Source organism: Eubalaena glacialis, chromosome 10 (assembly GCF_028564815.1).
Source record: "Eubalaena glacialis isolate mEubGla1 chromosome 10, mEubGla1.1.hap2.+ XY, whole genome shotgun sequence".
In the NCBI taxonomy this organism is placed as follows: domain Eukaryota; kingdom Metazoa; phylum Chordata; class Mammalia; order Artiodactyla; family Balaenidae; genus Eubalaena; species Eubalaena glacialis.
Genome location: NC_083725.1, coordinates 79,051,904 through 79,077,084, shown reverse-complemented (window position 1 = coordinate 79,077,084; position 25,181 = coordinate 79,051,904). Strand labels below are relative to the sequence as shown.

General features: G+C 37.0%; 1 protein-coding gene and 1 pseudogene across 2 annotated transcripts in view; one reads left to right on the top strand and one right to left on the bottom strand.

The window, feature by feature from the left end:
* Positions 1–25,181, bottom strand: part of FAR1 (fatty acyl-CoA reductase 1) — a 73,304-nt gene that overhangs the window by 38,464 nt on the left and 9,659 nt on the right. For both annotated transcript variants that reach the window (XM_061201479.1, XM_061201478.1), the window contains exon 2: positions 790–985. In XM_061201479.1, the coding sequence (XP_061057462.1) occupies positions 790–978 (189 nt within the window). In that variant the 5' untranslated portion in view covers positions 979–985. The remainder of the gene's footprint in view (positions 1–789; positions 986–25,181) is intronic.
* On the top strand, positions 16,556–23,259 carry LOC133099891 (small ribosomal subunit protein eS24-like; annotated as a pseudogene).

Genomic DNA, 25,181 nt, shown 5'->3' with positions numbered 1-25,181 from the left:
GTTAATCTATAATTAATCAACATATCTTTTGATACTTTTCAGCAATTCTTTCACTGCTCAGAGTAACTCAGAGGTTTCTAGTTTTGGTCTTTTTTGTTTTTTTATACGTAAGTCACAGCTACCCTAGAAGGTTAAAAGGTACCAGATACCTACCTAATAACTAAAAAATTACATAGCTACTATACCAAACTTACTAACAATGAATGTCAGATAAATTCTAAAGCTTATGACTGTGAAATAATTTTACTCCAGCTCATTTCCATTTTTTCTTAGCCATATTTTACTAAAGGTTCAAATGTATGACATACTCTTGTATTCTATATAACCCCTCTGTCATCATGTTCTTATTTGTCAAATGGGAATATGTGACTTTGCTACTTCCTAATACTTTTGTGGGGAGCAATTAGTGCTTACAAATCTTTAACTGTTATCAAAGCACTGTGTCTCACAGCATAGTAGGAGTTAGAAACTAACTCATTATTATTAATCTGAAACTACTTAAACATCTAGTAATTACAAATAACCTGCCTCAAATATTCTAAAAACACATTAAACCTTTACCATAAAGGTAATTTAGAACTTGTTATATAATTTTGTTCATCATAGAAGAAAGCTTTTTTCTCCTACTGATCACAAGTCATATTCAATTTACTGCCATTCTTATAGGATTTTTTTTTTACCAATTTTTTTCAGGACACTTAAGAAATATACTCTGTTGATGATTACAATAATTACATGCACAAACACACACTCTTTCCTCTCTTCCAAATGATCATTTTCCATACTTACCTTGCCACTAATGACTTCTTCTACTCGCTCCTGGGGTGTCTGTCCAGCTTTCTGCCTCACCAAAACATACACTGAATTCACCTTAGGACAAGACCTCAGCAACTTTTCCAGAAGTACCTTCCCTAGGAAACCAGTAGCTCCAGTGAGGAGGACATTCTTGCCTTCATAGTATTCTGGGATTGAAACCATTCTGATCCTAAGGAAAATATGACAAATAAGCATCACTTCAAAGATTTATGTTCATTGTTACATACTGAAAATCTCTTGGTATTCAAATAAGTATTTTAAAGGACAGTCAAAAATCAAAGTTCAACGTTAACACAAAAGGGGACATTAACGTTTGGCTCATTGTAGTATGGTGGCAAGTACAATGAACTGCAACACTGGCTTCTAATCCCTGTTTTCACCTGGACCACCTCGGACAAGTCACTCACCTTCTCTGGGCCTGGGTTTCTTTAGTACAGTTTGTACCAAGTGACCTCTAAAAATTCCTTCAGCAATAAGGATCCAAATCTTCACTTAAACCCCAAACATGAATAAGTGGTGTTTCTCTGTCTCCAAAAGTATTTATAACACCAAATAGAGGTCAGCAGCAAGACTCAATTGCCTAGCTTGTATAACAGGGTGAGGTGTCATATTCACCTATCATCACCAGTTGAAACAAGAGGTAACACCAAGTCCTTTCTTTTACATGTCTGTAGTGACAATATATTCAAAAGGTACTTAAATCTCCCTTTTAAAAAAGTCACAGTAAGAAATATATAGACTGACTTATCCTCCCTACCCAAATTCCACTGAAACAGCAGAAAAGAGAGTATACTAATAGAATGAACACACAAAAGAACCATGATGAGTGGAAAAAAAAAGATGCAGAAGGACTCATGCAGTATGTCACTATTCAAGGCTCAAACACATTCAAAATGATGCTATTTATTGTTTAGAAATGCATACACATGATAATATTAATAAATGCATTAGAGAGAGTATAATACAATCAGGGAAGAGAATAAGAAACTTCAATTGTATTTATGTTTTATTTAAGCTAAGGAGTAGATACCTGTATTTTATATCTAAATTTTTCACAATTATAAAAATTTAAATTCATAACAATCTGAAAACCCAGTAACAAGCAGAAAGAAAAGAAGGAAGGAAGGGAGGAAGGAAGGCAAGAAAAAAGAATTTCCACAAGAAATAGATGAGACTAAATTGATAGAGAAGCCATAGCATAAGGAACAACAACCTAAGCAAAACAAACACAGGAAAGGACCATAAGAAGGCAAGAGCTGTCCCAACCCCCTAAATAGAAAACACCAAGTTCAGGATCAAGAAGCTGAATAAAAGCTTAGGGAAATTAAGGTAACTAAAGCTTGCTCACAGAACAGCAGAGCCACTCCTGACAGTCTTACTTCCTGTATAAACTTTGGCTCCCAGGCTTAGTATCCAGATCTGCTGAGAACATCCAGCATGGGTGTTAGGGACAAAAGCGAAGTAGGGCTGAGTTTGAGGTTGCTCTGTACATCCACAAATGGAGGTGGGGCACTGGGAGAAAGGAAACAAAAACAACCAAAAGAAAAAAAATCTTCAGAGCACTCGTGCCCCAGAAATAAATTTTAGGTCCTCAGATTATCTGGCTGCTGCTGGCCCTTAAAACAAACTCATATAGAGCTCTCAGTAATTCCACTTGCAGAAAAGCCCTCTTGGAAAATCAGGCTTCAGAAAACTGAGAGGAAGGCAGTATCACCTACCAAAACCAATCATACTAGTCCTTCATAAATATGGATAACTAAGGATCATCAGATATTTAAGAAATATCTACAAAATTAAGAAGGACTAAAATGAAAAGCAACAGAACCAACCACGAAGAAAACTAAGGTAATGAAAAATTTACAGGAAATTTAAACTCTAATAAATACTCTCCAAGTCATTCACAAGAATATTGCATCCATCAAGTAAACTACTACGAAAAAGGAACAGAGAATAAGAAACCATTGGAGACGGAGCTCTGCCCACCACAGCAAGAGCCAGCTCTACCCACCACCAGTCCCTCCTATCAGGAAACTGGCACAAGCCTCTTAGATAGCCTCATCCACCAGAGGGCAGACAGCAGAAGCAAGAAGAACTACAATCCTGCAGCATGTGGAACAAAAACCATATTCACAGAAAGATGGACAAGATGAAAAGGCAGAGGGCTATGTACCAGATGAAGGAACAAGATAAAACCCCAGAAAAACAACTAAATGAAGTGGAGATAGGCAACCTTCCAGAAAAAGAATTCAGAATAATGATAGCGAAGATGATCCAGGACCTCGCAAAAAGAATGGAGGCAAAGATCGAGAAGATGCAAGAAATGTTTAACAAAGACCTAGAGGAATTAAAGAACAAACAAACAGAGATGAACAACACAATAATTGAAATGAAAAATACACTAGAAGGAATCAATAGCAGAATAACTGAGACAGAAGAACGGATAAGTGACCTGGAAGACAGAATGGTGGAATTCACTGCTGTGGAACAGAATAAAGAAAAAAGAATGAAAAGAAATGAAGACAGCCTAAGAGACCTCTGGGACATTAAACACAACAACATTCGCATTATAGGGGTCCCAGAAGAAGAGAGAGCGAAAGGACCTGAGAAAATATTTGAAGAGATTATAGGTGAAAACTTCCCTAATATGGGAAAAGAAATAGCCACCAATGTCCAGGAAGCACAGAGAGTCCCATACAGGATAAACCCAAGGAGAAACACACTGAGACACATAGTAATCAAACTGGCAAAAATTAAAGACAAAGAAAAATTATTGAAAGCAGCAAGGGAAAAAAGACAAATAACATACAAGGGAACTCCCATAAGGTTAACAGCTGATTTCTCAGCAGAAACTCTACAAGCCAGAAGGGAGTCGCACAACATACTTAAAGTGATGAAAGGGAAGAACCTACAACCAAGATTACTCTACCTGGCAAGGATCTCATTCAGATTCGATGCAGAAATCAAAAGCTTTACAGACAAGCAAAAGCTAAGAGAATTCAGCACCATCAAACCAGCTCTACAACAAATGCTAAAGGAACTTCTCTAAGTGGGAAACACAAGAGAAGAAAAGAACCTACAAAAACAAACCCAAAACAATAAAGAAAATGATAATAGGAACATACATATCGATAAGTACCTTAAACGTGAATGGATTAAAAGCTCCAACCAAAAGAGACAGACTGCCTGAATGGATACAAAAACAAGACCCATATATATGCTGTCTACAAGAGACCGACTTCAGACCTAGGAACACATACAGACTGAAAGTGAGGGGATGGAAAAAAGATATTCCATGCAAATGGAAATCAAAAGAAAGCTGGAGTAGCTATACTCATATCAGATAAAATAGACTTTAAAATAAAGAACGTTACAAGAGAAGAGGAAGGGCACTACATAATGATCAAGGGATCAATCCAAGAAGATATAACAATTGCAAATATATATGCACCCAACATAGGAGCACCTCAATACATAAGGCAAATGCTAACAGCTATAAAAGAGGAAACCGACAGTAACACAATAATAGTGGGGAACTTTAACACCTCACTTACACCAATGGACAGATCATCCAGAAAGAAAATTAATAAGGAAACACAAGCTTTAAATGACACAATAGACCAGACAGAATTAATTGATATCTACAGGACATTCCATCCAAAAACAGCAGATTACACTTTCTTCTCAAGTGCACATGGAACATTCTCCAGGATAGATCACATCTGGGGTCACAAATCAAGCCTCAGTAAATTTAGAAAATTCAAATCATATCAAGCATCTTTTCTGACCACAATGCTATGGGATTAGAAAGCAATTACAGGGAAAAAAACATAAAAAACACAAACACATGGACTGATTTGCATATATTGAAGAATCCTTGCATCCCTGGGATAAATCCCACTTCATCGTGGTGTATGATCCTTTTAATGTGTTGTTGCATTCTGTTTGCTAGTATTTTGTTGAGGACTTTTGCATCTATATTCATCAGTGATATTGGTCTGTAATTTTCTTTTTTGTAGTATCTTTGTCTGGTTTTGGTATCAGGGTGATGGTGGCCTCATAGAATGAGTTTGGGCATGTTCCTTCCTCTGCAATTTTTTGGAAAAGTTTGAGAAGGATGGGTGTTAGCTCTTCTCTAAATGTTTGATAGAATTCACCTGTGAAGCCATCTGGTCCTGGACTTTTGTTTGTTGGAAGATTTTTAATCAGTTTCAATTTCAGTGCTTGTGACTGGTCTGTTCATATTTTGACAAAACAATATGTTACAAAATAACCAAGAGATCACTGAAGAAATCAAAGAGGAAATCAAAAAATACCTAGAGACAAAAGACAATGAAAACACAACGATCCAAAACCTATGGGATGCAGCAGAAGCAGTTCTAAGAGGGAAGTTTATAGCAATACAAGCCTACCTCAAGAAACAAGAAAAATCTCAAATAAACAATCTAACCTTATGCCTAAAGGAACTAGAGAAAGAAGAACAAACAAAACCCAAAGTTAGCAGAAGGAAAGAAATTATAAAGATCGGAGAAGAAATAAATGAAATAGAAACAAAGAAGACAATAGCAAAGATCAACAAAACTAAAAGCTGGTTCTTTGAGAAGATAAACAAAATTGATAAACCATTAGCCAGACTCATCAAGAAAAAGGAGGAGAGGACTCAAACCAATAAAATTAGAAATGAAAAAAAAGAAGTTACAACAGATACCACGGAAGTACAAAGCATCCTAAGATACTACTACAAGCAACTCTATGCCAATAAAATGGACAACCTGGAAGAAATGGACAAATTCTTAGAAAGGTATAATCTTCCAAGACCGAACCAGGAAGAAATAGCAAATATGAACAGACCAATCACAAGCATTGAAATTGAACTGTGATTAAAAATCTTCCAACAAACAAAAGTCCAGGACCAGATGGCTTCACAGGTTAATTCTATCAAACATTTAGAGAAGAGCTAACACCCATCCTTCCCAAACTCTTCCAAAAAATTGCAGAGCAAGGAACACTCCCAAACTCATTCTATGAGGCCACCATCACCCTGATACCAAAACCAGACAAAGATACTACAAAAAAAGAAAATTACAGACCAATATCACTGATGAATATAGATGCAAAAATCCTCAACAAAATACTAGCAAACAGAATGCAACAACACATTAAAAGGATCATACACCATGATGAAGTGGGATTTATCCCAGGGATGCAAGGATTCTTCAATATATGCAAATCAATCAATGTCATACACCATATTAACAAATTGAAGAATAAATACCATATGATCATCTCAACAGATGTAGAAAAAGCTTTTGACAAAATTCAGCACCTATTTATGATAAAAACTCTCCAGAAAGTAGGCACAGAGGGAACCTACCTCAACATATACAGGCTATATACGACAAACCCACAGCAAACATCATTCTCAATGGTGAAAACTGAAAGCATTTCCTCTAAGATCAGAAACAAGACAAGGATGTCCGCTCTCACCACTATTATTCAACATAGTTTTGGAAGTCCTAGCCACGGCAATCAGAGAAGAAAAAGAAATAAAAGGAATCCAAATTGGAAAAGAAGAAGTAAAACTGTCACTGTTTGCAGATGACATGATACTATACACACAGAATCCTAAAGATGCCACCAGAAAACTACTAGAGCTAATCAATGAATTTGGTCAAGTTGCAGGATACACAATTAATGCATAGAAATCTCTTGCATTCCTATACACTAATGATGAAAAATCTGAAACAGAAATTAAGGAAACACTCCCATTCACCACTGCAACAAAAAGAATAAAATACCTAGGAATAAACCTACCTAGGGAGACAGAAGACCTGGATGCAGAAAACAATATGACACTGATGAAAGAAATTAATGATACAAACAGATGGAGAGATATACCATGTTCTTGGATTGGAAGAATCAATATTGTGAAAATGACTATACTACCCAAAGCAATCTACAGATTCAATGCAATCCCTATCAAATTACCAATGGCATTTTTTACACAACTGGAACAAAAAATCTTAAAATTTGTATGGAGACACAAAAGACCCCGAATAGCCAAAGCAGTCTTGAGGGAAAATAACGGAGCTGGAAGAATCAGACTCCCTGACTTCAGACTATACTACAAAGCTACAGTCATCAAGACAATATGGTACTGGCACAAAAACAGAAATAATCAATGGAACAGGATAGAAAGCCCAGAGATAAACCCACACACCTATGGTCAACTAATCTATGACAAAGGAGGCAAGGATATACAATGGAGAAAAGACAGTCTCTTCAATAAGTGGTGCTGGGAAAACTGGACAGCTACATGTAAAAGAATGAAATTAGAACACTCCCTAACACCATACACAAAAATAAACTCAAAATGGATTAGAGACCTAAATGTAAGGCCAGAAACTATAAAACTCTTAGAGGAAAACATAGGAAGAACACTCTTGGACATAAACCACAGCAAGACGTTTTTTGATCCACCTCTTAGAGTAATGGAAATAAAAACAAAAATAAACAAATGGGACCTAATGAAACTTAAAAGCTTTTGCAAAGCAAAGGAAACTACAAACAAGATGAAAAGACAACCCTCAGAATGGGAGAAAATATTTGCAAACGAAGCAACGGACAAAGGATTAATCTCCAAAATATATAAACAGCTCATGCAGCTCAATATTAAAAAAACAAACAACCCAATCCAAAAATGCGCAGAAGACCTAAATAGACATTTCTGCAAAGAAGACATACAGATGGCCAAGAAGCATAAGAAAAGCAGCTCTACATCACTAATTATTAGAGAAATGCAAATCAAAACTACAATGAGGTATCACCTCACACCAGTTAGAATGGGCATCATCAGAAAATCTACAAACAACAAATGCTGGAGAGGGTGTGGAGAAACGGGAACCCTCTTGCACTGTTGGTGGGAATGTAAATTGATACAGCCACTATGGACAACAGTATGGAGGTTCCTTAAAAAACTAAAACTAGAATTACCATATGACCCAGCAATCCCACTACTGGGCATATACTCAGAGAAAACCATAATTCAAAAAGACACATGCACATCAATGTTCATTGCAGCACTATTTACTATAGCCAGGTCATGGAAGCAACCTAAATGCCCATCGACAGACGAATAGATAAAGAAGATGTGGTACATATATACAATGGAATATTACTCAACCATAAAAAGGAAAGAAATTGGGTCATCTGTAGAAACATGGATGAATCTAGAGACTGTCATACAGAGTGAAGTAAGTCAGGAAAAGACAAACAAATATCGTATATTAACGCATATATGTGGAACCTAGAAAAATGGTACAGATGAACCAGTTTGCAGGGCAGAAATTGAGACACAGATGTAGAGAACAAACATATGGACACCAAGGGGGGAAAGCGGCGGGGGGGTGGGGGTGGTGTGATGAATTGGGAGATTGGGATTGACATATATACACTAATATGTATAAAATGGATAACTAATAAGAACCTGCTGTATAAAAAAAAATAAAATTAAAAAATTTTAAAAAGAAAGCATTGGAAATCAGAAATGCAAATGTACGTAGAAAATTCAATCAATACATAAGTAAACTATTAGAATTACCAAGTGAATTTAAGAACTAGATACAAGGTTTATACAGAAAGAAAAAAACAAATGTATTTCTATACACCACCAACACACAAGAAATAAAGTTAAAAAAAAAACTATACCACTTATAATACCATCCAAAACACCAAAAAATTATGGAAAATATCAAGTATCAATTGGTGAGGATGCAGAGAAACTGGAACTCATGCACATTGCTGACGGGAATGAAAAATGATTCAGCTGCTGTGGGAAAGTTTGGCAGTTCCTCAAAAAGTTAAACAAAAAAATTATCGTATGACCCTGCAATTGTGCTCCTAGGTATACACCACAAAAGACCTGCAGATAGGTACTCAAAAAGTACACGTACACGCTTGTTTACAGCAGCAGTGTTTACAACAGCCAAATAGTACAAACAACCCAAAAGTCCATCAACAAATGAATGGATCAACAAATCATGGTATATATAGTGGAATATTATTCAGTCATAATAAGGAATGAAGTACTGACACGTACTACAATGGGGGATGAACCTCAAAAACATACTAAGTTTAAAAAATCAGACATAGAAGATCACATACTATAGGATTTCATTTATATGAAATATCCAGAATAGATAAATCCATAGAGACAATGCAGACTGGTGGTTGGCAGGAGCTGAAGAGTGGAGAGAGTGGGCAGTGGAGGAAAACTGCTTCAGGAGCTTTACTTTGGAGTGAAGGAATTCTGGAACTAGACAGACGTGGCAGCTGCACAACACTGTGAATGTAGCAAATGTCATTGAATTTTTCACTTTAAAATGATTAATTTTATATTATGTGAATTTCACCTCAACGAATTTTTTTTTTTTTTTTTTTGGCTGAGTTGGGTCTTCGTTGCGGTACGCGGGCTTCTCATTGCGGTGGTTTCTCTTGTTGCGGAGCACAGGCTCTAGGCACATGGGTTTCAGTAGCTGTGGCTCACGGATTCTAGAGCACAGGCTCAGTAGTTGTGGTGCACAGGCTTAGTTGCTCCGTGGCATGTGGCATCTTCCCGGGCCAGGGCTCGAACCCGTGTCCCCTGCATTGGCAGGCGGATTCTTAACCACTGCACCACCAGGGAAGCCCCTGATTTATTTTTTTTGAGAACCCCAAAAATTAGAAATAAATGTAAAAGATACTAATGGAAAACTACAAAACATTGAGAGAAATCAAACAATACTTAAATAAATGGAGAGATGTACTACATTCCTTAGATTCAATACAATCCCTATCAAAATTTAAGCTGTTTTTGTTTATGTATGGAAACTAAGACTCTAAAATGTTACAGAAATGCAAAGGGCCAAGAGTAGCCAAGACAAGCACTAAGAACAACAAAGCTGGAGAACTTATATTACCATGTATCAAGATGTATCATAAAGCTACAGAAATGTGGTATTGGGACAAGAAGAGAAGAGTACAATCAATTGGATATCCATATAGCAAAAAATCAATCTTGACTTCTATACCACACCACACACAAAAATGAATTCCAGACAGACTATACACCCAAATGTGAAAGGTAAAATAGTTATGATTCTAGAAGATGACACAGAACATCTCCATGATCATGGGGTAGGCAAACATTTATTAAATAGGACACAAGAAGTGCTACTAACCAAAAAGGAAAAATATTGATAAACTGGAAGGCACTAAAACTGAGTTCATCCCACAACACTATTAACAGAGAGAAAAGGCAAAGCAGGTAAAAGATATTTGCAGTAGTATGTATAAATGAGAACTGATTACTACCAGAATATATGAAGAACTACAAATCAATAAGGAGAAGTGAAAAAAACAATAGAAAAATGGGAAAGGCTTGAACAGAAAAGGAAGCATAAAGGAGAGTATCCAAATGGCATTACAAAAAAATATCCAAATGGCCAATTAGCACATAGAAAAGGGCTGAGGACTTCCCTGGTGGCGTAGTGGTTAAGAATCCACCTGCCAATGCAGGGGACACGGGTTCGATCCCTGGTCTGGGAGGATCCCACATGCCACGGAGCAACTATGCCTGTGTGCCACAACTACTGAGCCCGCGAACCTACAGCCTGTGCTCCATAACAAAAGAAGCCACCGCAATGAGAAGCCCGCGCATGCAATGAAGAGCAGCCCCCGCTCTCCGCAACTGGAGAAAGCCTGCGCACAGCAACGAAGACCCAATACAACCAAAAATAAATAAATAAAAATACAATTTAAAAAAAAAAAAGGGCTGAACTTCATTAGTTATCAAACCTCAATGTGATCCTGGTACACTGTCCCCAGAATGGCTAAAATGAAAAAGACAGACAATACATAGTATTGGTAAAGTTGCAGAGAGAGAAAAATGGAACTCTCATCTACTGCTGGAGGAAGTACAGATTGTTGTAACACTTAGTAAAAGTGGTACTACCTAATAAAGCCAAACAATCACATATCATATGATGTAGCAGTTCCATTCCTGATTATATACCCAACAGAAATGAGTACATTTGTTCACCAAAAGACTCATAAACAATGTTTATATGTTTGTAGCAGTGCTACTCCTACTGACCCAAAATTTTAAAAACCCAATGTCTGTCAAAAGTATATTACATAAATTATAGTATATTCATACAATGGAATATTAAAAAACAATGAGAATGAAGGAATTATCCTATACACCACATGGATGGGGCTCACAAAGAGAACACTGAGCCAAAGAGGCCAGACACAAAAGGTGTATACTGTATGATATCATGCATATAAAGTTCAAAAACAGGCAAAAATCATCTACAGTTAAAAGTCAGAACAATGGTTATATTCCAGGGGAGGAAGAGGTAGTGACCAAAAAGGGTGTGAGGGAGGCTTCTGGGATACTGGTTATGTTCTATTTCTTGATCTGAGTGGCTCATTTTTTAAAACTCGTCAAGTTGTACACAGGATTTATTGACTTTCTGAAGGTATGTTACACGTCAATAAAAAGTTTACTGTAAAAAATAAAAGTAAATATTGGGTGACCATATATGTCCTGGTTTTCCTGGAATAAGCCTGGTTTTACACATTATTCCAGCTTAACTTTGATTAGAGCCCCCTCTTCTCAAAAGTGTTCCAGTTTTCACAGTATGGTTACTCTACTTATAACCTGCTTCAGGTCTAATAAGACTATTTCAAGACTTCCTTGACCCCCAAACCTAATTAAAACTATAGAGCATTAAAGTTAAAATGTTGTCATAGAGGAGAAATGAAGAATAAGTCTGCATCAATACACCTAACAAATCTGGTAGGTATTAATGACAATTACATACTAAATATATATTAAACACAGTGCCCTGGACACATGACCTAGAACAAGTTATTTAATTCTCTGAGCTTCATTTTCTTCATATGTAAAAATCTATTCAAGAAATATTTATTAAGCACCTACCAGATACCAGGAACCAGAAAGTTTTCCATAGGTGTACACATGCATTTAAGACAGAAAAAGATACTAAGCAGTTTGCCCTTTAATAATTGAGGATTTATAGCCTGAACATGTGATTGGCTCAACCCTAAAAAAACACAACTACGTACTTTCTTCCTCACCTACCAGGACACCCTCCCTATAAAAATCTGTTAACACCAAGCAACAGAAAATTTTTACCGAACTTAATACTCTCTCCTTAACAGTATAAAGATTATTTGCTAAGAGAGTTGTAGAATGAAACTACTTCTTACCAGTTTCAGGTAACTAGCTTAAAGCTAATTGCATGTGATTTTATCCTTAAGGTTCTCTTCATGGAAGAAAGAACAGATTCCCACAGCTCCCCAACTTTATCACAACGCAACCAAAAACTTTACGAGCACCAAGTATTTTTAAACTCTGTCTCCAGGTATTCTTGATTCCCCCACCCACCAATATACTTTACCCTATTAACTTACTGGCAAAGCAAGTACAAATGAGCACTCCTTTTAAGGAAAGTCTAGACTTATCACATCTTCCACATAGTCCTGCTAGTATGGCCAAAAGCTACAGGAAAAGCAGAAGCCAGGAAAGAAATGCTGCCAATCCTTCCAGAGCATGCTGCTTAGATTCCTACTGTGTGATTCTACATACACAGGAAAATATCTAAAGCTCCTATCAACTGTTAAAAAGTAGCTGCAGCACTGCAATAATGAGAAAAGCAGCAATATTATTCCATGTGCCAGGGGAGAGAAGCTGTGAATCATGATTCATATTTATTTTCACTGTTCTTGAGATGCCTTAGGATACACCACCTAGCAGTGGCAGCTGGGTATTTTCTTCAAAAAGTACCTTATCTTATGGTTCAAAAGTTAAAGAGGCAGAAATCTTTCAGAAGACCAGCAAAATGGTGGGTACCAAATATCACAATTACTTTCGAGGCTTTCTTGCTAAAGTGGGTTTTCCTAGTGGGTTTCATATTATGCACATAAACTTACATTAAGAGAACATATTACAAAGCTACTTAAACTAAGATACCCTCACTTACTAGTGGCTGAGGTCCAGGCTCTGCCACTTTGAAGCCATGAGATCCTAAGATAAAACTACTACTCTTAACCTGTTTCCTTATCTATAAAAGGAGAACATGCAGGTTCATGGGCAAAAAGAGCCTGGAATGGACGCAAATGGAGAAACCACAGATAATTCTAAGATAGCACTCACCCAATCAATATAAACTGCACCCTTGTAACATAATTGTAGTCTCTTAATAGATGTCCTAAAATTAATGGAAAGCCAATCATGTTGTCTCATTACTTTCAGAAACCTAATTAAGATAAATAATTAGAGACAAGTTCCTTCTCTCATTTTCAACTTTTTAAAAAAGAGTTCTTTATACTGTGTATAAAGTGGATGACTGGTGAGAGTCTGCTGGGTGGTACGGGGAGCTCTACTCGGTGTTCCGTGGTGACCTACATGGGAGGAAAATCCAAAAAAAAGGGGATATGTGTAAAAAACTAAAAATATAAACTTAAATTTTTAAAAAAGAGTTCTTTAAATAGACAAAGCAATCAAAGTGAGAGACTGGGGTATAACAGTAACATGAAAACCATAAAAATCTGCCAAAGAAAAAGCAGCTCTTTGGTGCCAAGAAATGGGAATTCCTTTGCCTATATTAGCGCTAAAAACAACTCAAATTAATTAAGACTTTTAATATACTGTCAAGCAGTTGTTTCAGAAACTTGCTAAGCAGAAAGACAAATGTGAACAAGTACATGGAGATTAGGATACGGTGAGAGGAACGAGGTGGGTCCATGGGCTTGAAGCAAAGTTTTACAGAAGACTCATCAGTGATGAGAAAAATAAATAATAAAAGGAAGACAGGAAAAGGAGAGATTAAGCACAAAAAACTATACCTCTCATGCTTTCCGATACAATTTCCTACAAGTCTTCTTAATAATTTTTCTTGCCTAAGGTCACTCAGCCCCTATATATAGACAGAGGCAAATTTAAACCAGTATCTTCTAACTAAATTCCACATTTATAGAGAGTATAAAAAGTTTCCACTTGTCCTACAGTGAGGTAAAGGCGTCAACTCATGGGTAAGGAGTGAGTGCACAGCACTGGAAGAGAAGTTCAGGAAAGTGAAGAGGCTGGAATAAATGGTCTTCCTTTCCATTTCTAAAGTTGTATGATTCACTATAAGAGGAAATGGACAGTATCTTTACTACAGGGTCTCCTTGGCATGTAACAGACAAGAATGCTCCACAGAAAATTTTAGCATATGAAATAAGGCAAATTCTGGCTGAAAAATCCTTAAAACTCCACACCATTTCACAGTAAAAGTTGATGGGCCAATTCAGCAACACAGTTTAGAAATGAGACTATTAACTGGTTCAGGTAGACTCTTAAACAATTAAAGCTCAAAAGCAATTAGACTTTACCAGTATTTCCCTGAAGGCCATTTCCAGAGGCACCCAACAAAGAGAATGAGAAAGGAAAAGGTCTGTTGTCAAACTTAGAACTCGACTCACAAGACCACCGAAGCGGTCTTAATTATTGCCACTATCAGTTTGAATAAAAAGACATCATTCTCAGGTTAAGAAATAAACACTTACCGAAGGTTAGTGGATTTATTTCCAACTCTACTCTACCCAACCCACTGAAAGACCTTTCCTAAACAGAACTATTTATTGGAAGACTAGAAACAAAAAACTCAGGGCAGTAGAGGTAATAAGATAAGGTAAAGAGAAGAAGCTCTGAGAGCTTAAGGTCTTGCTTAAGATTAATAACAAAATTCAAACATGTTTCTATAAATATCTATACCAATATATGCAAATATCTATACCAATATATATACTATGTATCACACTTAACTACCTTTGAAAAACAGTGAGTTCTGTGTAAGGGAGTATGGGATCAGAATTTGCACCCCAAAGCTTATCACTAATAGCACATGGGTTACTTTGAGCTGAAGGAACTGAGATTCAACAGATGCAGAAAGAATTCTTCTCAGAGCTTCCCTCATCTGATTAAAAGCAGAAACTTCCAAGAAATGAGGGCTGCCATAATGAGGACTCTCTGGGTGAGTTTTACGGCCATGAAGAAGATGGAATGTTAGCAACCGATACCTTCTATTAGTTTTCCCACATATTTACCTTCCCACAATTTATTGCCCCTAGAAGCCCAAACTCCTTTTCCTTTGTCTAGCCACTTCTCCATAATTTATAACCCTTTGTTAATATGGTATATAAGCTCTCAAGTCTAACCATCTTTTTTTGGGTTTTCACTTTTCTGTGAAGCCTTTATGCACATTTTAAAAATATACGTATGCCTTTTCTATTAATGTCTTTTGTCACTTTAATTTGCAGGCATCAGTCCTAGAACATAAAAGGATAGAAGAAAAGTCTTCCTCCCTTACATAAGCTATTAAGAAATTAAGTCTCTAGTGAAGCCATTTTCAGTACTCTATTGAATCTGGCCCTGTTATAAACTGCTTCCTGATAAATAAGGTAGGCCCCCTTTGTGGAAACAAGCCTTTCAGATAACCCAATGCCATGATGTAGTGGGGACCTTTGGGCTCTGAGTCTAGCAGGGCTGGGCTGGAATCCAGGCTCATCCATTTATCTTGGGGGTGAGCTTACTTATCTGTTTGTTTCTGTAGTTTCCTCATCTCTAAAACATATAGACAGCATATACACCCCCACCCCTTCACTTCATAGCATTTGTGTAAGGATTAAGGCTGGGCACACAATTACATTTCCTTATTCATCTTCCCCCTACTTCATTGGCAGTGATTTCTCTGTGGTCCCTCAGCAGTCAGTCTGATCTGTAATATTTCAGTCTAAAAAACTTTAATTATCTTTTTTTATGGAAATGATCATTTACTTATGAGTGTAATTTTTAGACTAGGGAAAAATTTTTATTACCAAAGTAAAACTAATAGCTACTTTATCTCTGGACTATATACTGTTACAGTCACATGCACATATACCCATTTTTTAATTCTGGGAAGGAAATTAATGATTTTAGGAGAAATAGGTTTAAACCAAACCTCTGAGGACTAAAAAAGGAAAGAGGTGGTTCAACTTATACTGATATGAAACACAGCATTCATGATTAATTTTAAAAGCCAAGATGTAATATTCTGTATGATATACCACCTTTTATGGAAAAGGAATGAAAAAATGAATGCATATGTTTATAAATACACAGATTTTTCTGGCAAAAAAGCCAAAAAACTGGTAATAATGGTTGCCTCTGGGAGGGAGAACTGGATAACTAGGGAAGAGAAATGACGGGCATTTGCTTTTCACTATATATCCTTTTGCACAATTTAAAATTATGTACGAAGTGCATGTGTTATATATTTTTAACTACTGGTGCAGAAAGAAACATACAGGTAGAGCCAGTAAATAGAAAAATCAGAAGGTACCAAAAAAATATTTGAAAGCGTATATTTTCCCATCAATTAGCCAGTCTATACTATCTTTTGTCCTCTAACAATTTACAAACTCACTTTCATTTATGAGAAAAAAAGTATGAAAAATCTTTTCTAAAGTGAAAAATAAAAGACGAGCATTGTGTTAAGAAAAAAAGTGTAAAATCTTTCTTCTGCTAATCCTTATTACTTGAGTTATTATTTCATTTCTTTATTAGATGGCAAACCTACTAGATTAAAAACCAGATGATGTTTTAACTATGAAACTGTTGTTTAACAAGACTTTAGCAGGCTGGATTTCCTAAATGGAATGTGAGACATTCTTCCCCCGTCTGGATAATGTTGATCTTTGGATCAGATACCACTCTCTCCCATCTCCTGAGAGGACCCCTACGTTCACCATGTTCACCAAGGAGTCAAGTACACAGAATTACCAAACACGGTTCTGCAGTGAAGTTCTGCAGTGAGACTGGCTCTACCCATATGTTTCTTTCTGCACCAGTATTTATTGAACATACAGTAAAAACTGACAAAAGGTAATTGTAAGAACTCTTAGTTCCATGTTTTAGCTGCTATAAATTTATTTAGGGAAACTAAGCACTGAATATGAAAATCTCTAGACAATGTCTAAGCATTCATTCCAGCTTCCTATAAATTTCCACCTACAGCTACACCTTAAAGCAGGATCTACTTAGTTGTCTTCCTCTTAAAAAGTGGCTCCTCTGTGCCTCTAGCATGTAAACAAACCCAAAGTAAATAACCTACCAGTGGAGACAGTGGGGAGAGCAAAGAGACAAAGAGACAAAGAATAAGCTATTTCATCTATCTTTTTATTGGGAGTCACTGATTGACTCCCAATCAGGGGCAATTCTGTGTTTAACACAGACACATCCAATGCTGTTTTGTCTCATAATCCTACTACACCTCTAAGCTGGAGGACCACTTGGCAGGAGTACTGGAGGAAATTCAAGCAGCAGTAGATAGAATGCTGAGCTAAATGGTCTTTTAATATCCCTTAGATTCCATGGCTAAAAAAGTTAAAAAAAAAAAAAGAATTTCAAATATCCTTAAAAGAGGGGGAATTAATTCCAAAATATTCTAAACCAAGAGTTGGCAAAGGTTTCGGTAAAGGGTCAAGTAGTAAATATTTTCAGCTTGTGGGCCATACAATCTTAGTAGCAACTACTCCATTCTGCCATTTGGGGCACAAAATCAGCCATGAACAGTAAGTAAACAAATGGGCATGGCTCTGTTTCAATAAAACTTCATTCACAAAGACAGGAAAACAGTTTGCAGGTCACAGTTTGCCAACCCCTGCTCTAAATAAAGATTCTGAATATTCCACATTCAGAAAAATGAACTACTGGGGCTTCCCTGGTGGTGCAGTGGTTGAGAATCTGCCTGCCGATGCAGGGGACACGGGTTCGAGCCCTAGTCTGGGAAGATCCCACATGCCGCGGAGCGACTAGGCCCGTGAGCCACAACTACTGAGCCTGCGCGTCTGGAGCCTGTGCTCCGCAACAAGAGAGGCCGCGATAGTGAGAGGCCCGCGCACCGCGATGAAGAGTGGCCCCGACTTGCCGCAACTGGAGAGAGCCCTCGCACAGAAACGAAGACCCAACACAGCCAAAAATAAATAAATAAATAAATAAATAAATAAATAATTTTTTAAAAAAAGAAAGAAAAATGAACTACTAAGAAAGGCATCGATGAGAAACCAGCACAGTCTAAATATCCATTGCCTACGATTTCACGATTACTAGAGTTACTATGCATATCACTCTAAAATGGACAGTAAATAACTGTTTGATATAATATTTTCAAAAAAAAAAAAAACAATAAATGAATGACAGGCTTCAGAAACACAGATATGCCGGAGACTAAACACAACACAAAGACATGACCTATAGCCTTTTTCAAGGTGTACTTAAAAATCTGTATTTTTAAAAGGAAAGCCCATTAAGATAAGATGTTCAGGGGTGAAGCCTGGGCGATATTATTTTGGAGAAAAGGCTACAAGTGAAGAAGAGCACAGAATATAATCCTGTCGCAGACTCAGAAACCCTAGACCGCTACCATGTTCAAAAAAATCTTGATATAATAATCAAAAAATAACACAGAATTTAAAGAGGTCAAGAGTTAACCCAACACTGTTGCAAGATACAAAGCTTTGTTTAGATACTGTGTACAGGTCTAAAACTACATAGATTATTCTTTTTTACATAAAAGTATAACATTTCTTATAATTTTATGTAGCCAAAGGTTATACATGGCTAAGGGAACGGGAATGGAAGCAGAAAAGAGACTAAGCACATGGTAAATATCACAGAATTATGAAAATTCCCCCAAAAGCTGCACTGAGCTACAATGACCATGAGGGGATTCCATATACATACTTCTGCTTCCTCATTATTTTTCCTTTTCGTTTGCTTTTCCACTAAAAGGGAAATAGAAATTAGGCATCTGTAACTGATGGGAATTAATAACTCTCTAATCCAGAAGTTCATGAACAGGCTTGGGGGGTGGCGGGGAAATCCAACATGTTAAAGTTTCATGCAAAATATTGTTTTGAGTGTGTTTATGTGTGTGTGTACAAGTGTGCACTCCTGTGCATATATCTGTACATTTTTTCTAGGGGAAAAATCCACTGCTCTTATCAGATTCTCAAAAGGGTCAATGAGCGTAAACAGTAAAAAAAACTACTATCAAACTTTATGTGTAGTATGTGTGTATGCTAGAGAGAAAGGGGACCTAAACTGCAGAGAATAGAGCTTCATGGTCACTGATTAAAAACCCCATTCACATCTAATCTGGAGTAAAAATGTGTAAATGGTTAAAACATAATTATATCAATCTCCCTTGAAGCCTGTTATGGATTGAACTGTGTTCCCCCTAAAAAGATATGTTGAAATCCTAATCCCTAGGACTTCAGAGTGTGACCTTATTTGGAAACGGGGTTGTCGAAGGTGTAATTAGTTAAGGTAAATGATATAACACTGGACCAGAATGGGTCTCTAATCCAACATCACTGGTGTCCTTATAAGAGGAGAGGCATGTAAAGACACAGAGATACACAGGGAGAACTCCACCTGACAACAAAAGCAGAGACTGGAATTACACAGCTACAAGCCAAGGAATATCAAAATTGCTAAGAAAAAACTAGGAAGAGGCAAGGAAGAATTTCCTTACAGGTTTCGGACCGAGCATGGATTTTGGACTTCTAACCTCCAGAACTGTGAGACAATAAATATCTGTTGTTTTAAGCCACCCAGTTTGTAGTACTTTGTTACAGCAGCCCTAGGAAACTAATAGAAGGCCAAATATCATAGTAACTAAAATTAAGGTACAGAGCAAAAGGCCTTCTAAAGATGATCATATGCTCTCATGACATAATAAACATATCATGGACACTTTCCGACAAACATGACAGTTTCAATTACCAAAATACATTCTACTACATAGCTAAGGATGGAATGGCTTTTCCAAATGGGTACAGGAAAGAAAGATAGAAAAAAGTTTTATATATCAAAGGTAAAGACCAAAATAAAGTTAATGTTCAGATCCCAGAACAAACCATTGGAATATATCACTGACTGTACATCTGTACACTGACAAATCTCAGTTATATAGTAGCGGATTCAGGGAAAGTAGTGTTCTGATTATCTATTGCTATGTAACAAAATCACTCTAAAACAACATCTTAAAACAACAATAATCATTTTTATTCTCTCTCATAGTTTCTGAGAGTTAGGAATTTGAGAAGGGCTCGAATATGCAGTTTTAGCTGAACAGTTCTAGCTCCTATCTTAGAGCCTCTTCACGTGGTCTGTCCACATGAGGCAGTCTGGGCTTCCTTATAGCATGGCAATCTCAGGCTATACTGCTGAAAAGCTATTGAAGACTTCAGGACCAGTATTTTGGTGAGCTGGATAGAAGCTCACGTTTTCTGACCTCACCTTATTGCTCACAAGTGATTCACAGGAACACCCAAATTCAAGGGAAGGGAACATAAACTCCACCTCAGGATGAGAGAATGGTCAAGGTCACAAGAACATGTGAGAAGGGACACATTGTTACAACTACTTTTAGAAAATACAATCTGCCACAAAGAATATGGTAAAGTAACTGCTCATTACTCTTGAGATGGTCAACCATTTGAAACTGTCCCATAGGTTAAAAGAAACTGATGACTAAAAGAAATTCTTGAGCTTGTTTTACAGAACAGCAGCTAAGGGAACAGCTTATTAAAACCCGCCCTGCTTGTAATATGCTTTCACTGATCAAGCTCATCTTAATTATTTCTTTTGGCTCCTTAACCACCCCCTATAGATAACACCTCTGTTGTATGGGTCCCTACAGTATTGGGGGCTTATGCTGTTTTCCAGAAAACTTGGAGTCAGCTCTTACCCAGTTCAAGCTGGCTAAGGTTTTTGGTTGGGACCACTGACCCTAAAACTGGGCCTGCAGAGGTGTCCAATAAATGACCTTTTGACGTCAGAGGACTCAAAACTCCACCCTCAGATCATGCTAAGTGCCTCCATTTTTGAACATGTATCTCAAGAAGAAGCATGTAACTCAGATATGCCTGCAAAGAACACCAATTACCTCACCTTTTCCCTACCTCCAATCACCTTTCCCCTACCTCCAATCACCTTTCCCCATGCCTAATACCACCCTGCTTCTTTATCTCATAAATATTTCAAACCCCTTGCCTTTAGGGAGGCAGATCTGAGATCTGCTCTCCTGTCTCCTATCTCCTCACTTGGCTGTCTCCTGAATAAACACTTTCTCTGCTGCAAACCTCAGTGTCTCAGCGTTTGGCTTGCTGCACATCAGGCAAACAAACCTGGTTCAGTAACACATTTAATCCATGTTCAAGTTACCCAAAATGCCTTTAAAAAAATATGGCCCCATGGGCCTCATACTTTTAAGTACAGATGATCCTTGAACAACATAGGTTTAAACTACATGGGTGCACTTATGCACAGATTTTTTTCAACAAATGCATATTACAGCATTATACAACCTGCAGTTGGTTGAACCTGAGGAGGCAGAACCACAGATACAGAGAGCCAACTGCAAAATTACACACAGATTTTTTTGACTTCTCGGAAGACTGGCACCCATAACCTTCACTGCTGCTCCAGGGTCAACTGATTTTGCCTACCAAATAATCTCATTCACTGAATAAAAATTTCACTTTCCCATATTCACTTAATTGTGAACTTCTAACCAGTAGATTTTTACTTGGAGTTCACATACTTGTAGCCAAAAACAAGCCAACTCATTTTAGTTAGACTATTAAGAGGCCTCATATTATAGGTAAGCATGTATTTTCTTTTAAAATTTTTGATAGACTCTCATCTGGAGGCATATTGGGAACCACTGGTCTAGTGTCTTTTTACTATATTTTAATAACTCTAGAATCTTTATTTAGTGTTTTGATTAAGACTCAACGTAAAAGAAAACCTCTGCAAGTGAGCTGTAAACAACAAAAAAAGGACTAAAAAATGCAAACTCAAAATGTACAAGTTGATAAGAATAGTGGGTTCCTTTTTCTTTTCAAAAATTAAGGCTTACAAAGCATTTTTCAACAAACAAAAGAATAACTCTAGCATCTTGGTTTTCAATAAAAGATGCTAGTGTCCAACCCTGTTGTTAGCACCCATTGAAGTGAATATAATGGCCACTCTGTTTGCCTACACAGACATTGATATGCCAATATTTAACTCTCTATATCCAATCTTCCCCAATGTCTACAACACATCTTGGTAAGGAATCTCAGTAGGTTCATTAGTTCTTAGGGCACACACAACTATTTTGCATACTGATGTTGCTCTGTAAGCATGGCACTTTGGCAAGTTAAAATGCCTCTAAAACCTCATTATCCTGGAAAATATTAGACGTTAAGAAAAATCAGACTCAGAATTCCTTTGAGTGATGTAAAAATCAAACACAAAAACATCCTTAAAAGTCAAGTTCTACTTCATCAGAGAGGAAATGTCAATTCTACAGCATTAAAATTATTTACTAACAAGAAAACTTAAATTTTTTAGCAATACCCATTTTCCTTTGTTTCTGTCCTCGAGGCCTGTACCAGTAGGGTAACTTCTCTACTGTAAAGCCTACAGAAGAAGGGCTGTGCTCTTGTTAACACAGTTTGGTAATAAACAGTTCCACTGCTTGCAAAAACATGTATCCAATTCCATTCTGAGAGAAAACAATCTTAAAAAAGTAACCTCCAAAAGTCATACATGATTTTCTTTAGATCAACTATTGTGCTACAGACTCCTTACCTTAATAAAAATGTTTTCATGTTAAATATTGTAATTTTTATCTTAACACTTTCAGACTCAAAAAAGTGAAATACAATATACAAAGGCATACTAGTATTTTAAGTGTATTAGCAAAGATAAGGCTTCTTAAACTTCTGCAACACAACACAGAAATCGAAATATCCCATTTTGCTTAAAAACTCATTAAAGTTGTGCATCTGATTCCATAATATACCTAAGAATTAATATAAAAATATTTCACTCTTTTCCTCTCTGGCTGCTTGAAGATCAGCAACCATCATAAATGACACAGTAGCTCTCCAGACCAGGAAGTTCATGACCAACCAACTACTTTAGCAGAAACAAATGGTCATCGACATCCTTTATCCTGGGAAGGCAAAAGTAGCTAAGAGAGATATTCAGGAAAAACTAGCCAAAATGTACAAGACCACACCAGATGTCATCTTTGGATTTGGATTCAGAATCCATTTTGGCGGTGGCAAGACAACTGGCTTTGGCAGGATTTACTATTCCTTGGACTACAGAAAGAAAAATGAACCCTAACATAGACGTGCAAGACATGGCCTGCAAAGAAAAAGACCTCAAGAAAACAGCAAAAGGAACGAAGAACAGAATGAAGAAAGTCAAGAGGACTGCAAAGGCCAATGTTGGTGCTGGGAAAAAGTGAGCTGGAGATTGGACAACAGAAGGAGTAAAGACTCTGCAGTGACTGTATCTGTGGTGACTGTGCAGATTTTTCATGAGACAATTAATAAACTAAGAACTTTTATGTGAAAATATATACACATTTCAAATTACTCAGAAAAACTGATTTTAACATGCAAATGTTCCATGTATACCCTGAACATTACATGTAGAGGTACACATACAAGTTTACCCAAAAAACTGACTCAGGCAGATTACTAATCATGTACCTTGTGTGGTCTGATTTAAAACTACCAAAGCCTATTCATGAAGATTAGTAACTTTAAGAACAAGTTGTTAGAATCAGCTATTTCACTGGTTACAGAAGTAGACTTTGTTTAAAAGCTGTTTATACTCAGTCTGATTATTAAAGCAAATAACCTGCAACTCTTAACTACAGAAAAGTGCTTTGAAGCTCCTGTTGTATGCTGTATTTCCTCTCCGTTTCTCTTGTGTCACTTTCTTATGAAGCCTTCTGAATCTGTTCCCAAGGCTGAAACCTAAAAACAGGCTCTAGTCCGCCAAGGCAGCATTTTCCAAATTGTGGTAAATGGGGCTGGGAAGCTGTACACTTTATCCCCAACCAGGAGAGCTATAAAGTGCATTAGCATATCAAAGACCTACAAAATGTGCTGAGGTAAAGAAACTGCTAGACCTCTTTTTTTTTAATTTTTTAATTTTATTTTATTTATTATTTTTATACAGCAGGTTCTTATTAGTTATCCATTTTATACACATCAGTGTATACATGTCAATCCCAATCGCCCAATTCATCACACCACCACCCCCACCCCCCGCCACTTTCCCCCCTTGGTGTCCATACGTTTGTTCTCTACATCTGTGTCTCAATTTCTGCCCTGCAAACCGGTTCATCTGACCTCTTTTTAAGGCTGGTCTTTCACCAATTTCCCAACACCGCTAGGGAAACAATGCTCCTGAAAAGCTCATTATTACCACATCAGCCTTCTAAGGTAATGACTATACAAACATGGACCAAACCTCCCATGGTCTACAAATGATTTAGAAAGCATGACCTTCCATTGATCCACAAGGCTACTTATGAATAAACTATAAAGCCAGGTATTAAGAGTTGCAAATATGAGTGTGTTATTAGAATGTACCGAAAACTTCAGTTTGTATACAATAAATAACTCTGCTTGCTGCAACTCACAATGCTGCAAAGCTTCTACCAAATATGCACACTCAAAACCTGGAATTCCGTAATTTTCAAGAGGAACAATCAATCACTGTCAGTGAAACTGGTCATGGTTTTCAATTATCATTATTCTTACTTCTAATTAAGTTGAGCTTCATTATTAACATTTTAGTTGTTTTATTAAACCAGCAGAATGTGTTATATAATTCCATCACTAGAATTTGAGACCTATAGTTTTCCAACTAGTCTAGACTTTAAGATAAGTATATTTTTTGCGATTCAAATAGGAACCATCCATTTCCCTAACTGCTGAGGAAAGTCCCTCTCCCCACCAAAATGTTTATACCTTGACAATTTAGTTGTTATTATTCCACTAGAAAGTGGGAATTATTGAGCTAAAGAATGACCCAGCTAAAGGGCCAGGATTAAAAGAGCTGGAGGGTCACTGTTCTAAAGGTCTTTACCCCAGCTACAGGGGCAGGTCTTCTCCCTGGTCACCAGGTCCACACCAACCAAATGTGGCATGAGGACCTGGAATCAGAGCCCTTCGTGGAAGTAATTCAAACTTCTCTGAACTTGAATGTCAATGATCCCTCCAGTCTCTAGTTTCTAGTAGGAAGCTTCCAGGAATCTCTTTAAACAACTGAATCCCATAACAAAGCCTCTTCTCAAAAATCTTCCTGGTCTAGCTTTAAAACCTTGCCAGGTTCTTATGTACAGCTTGCAACAAACAAAATGCTGTCAAGCACAGAAAGGTATAGAAAACAGGAGGGAAGCGTTTGATGACTTTGTGGA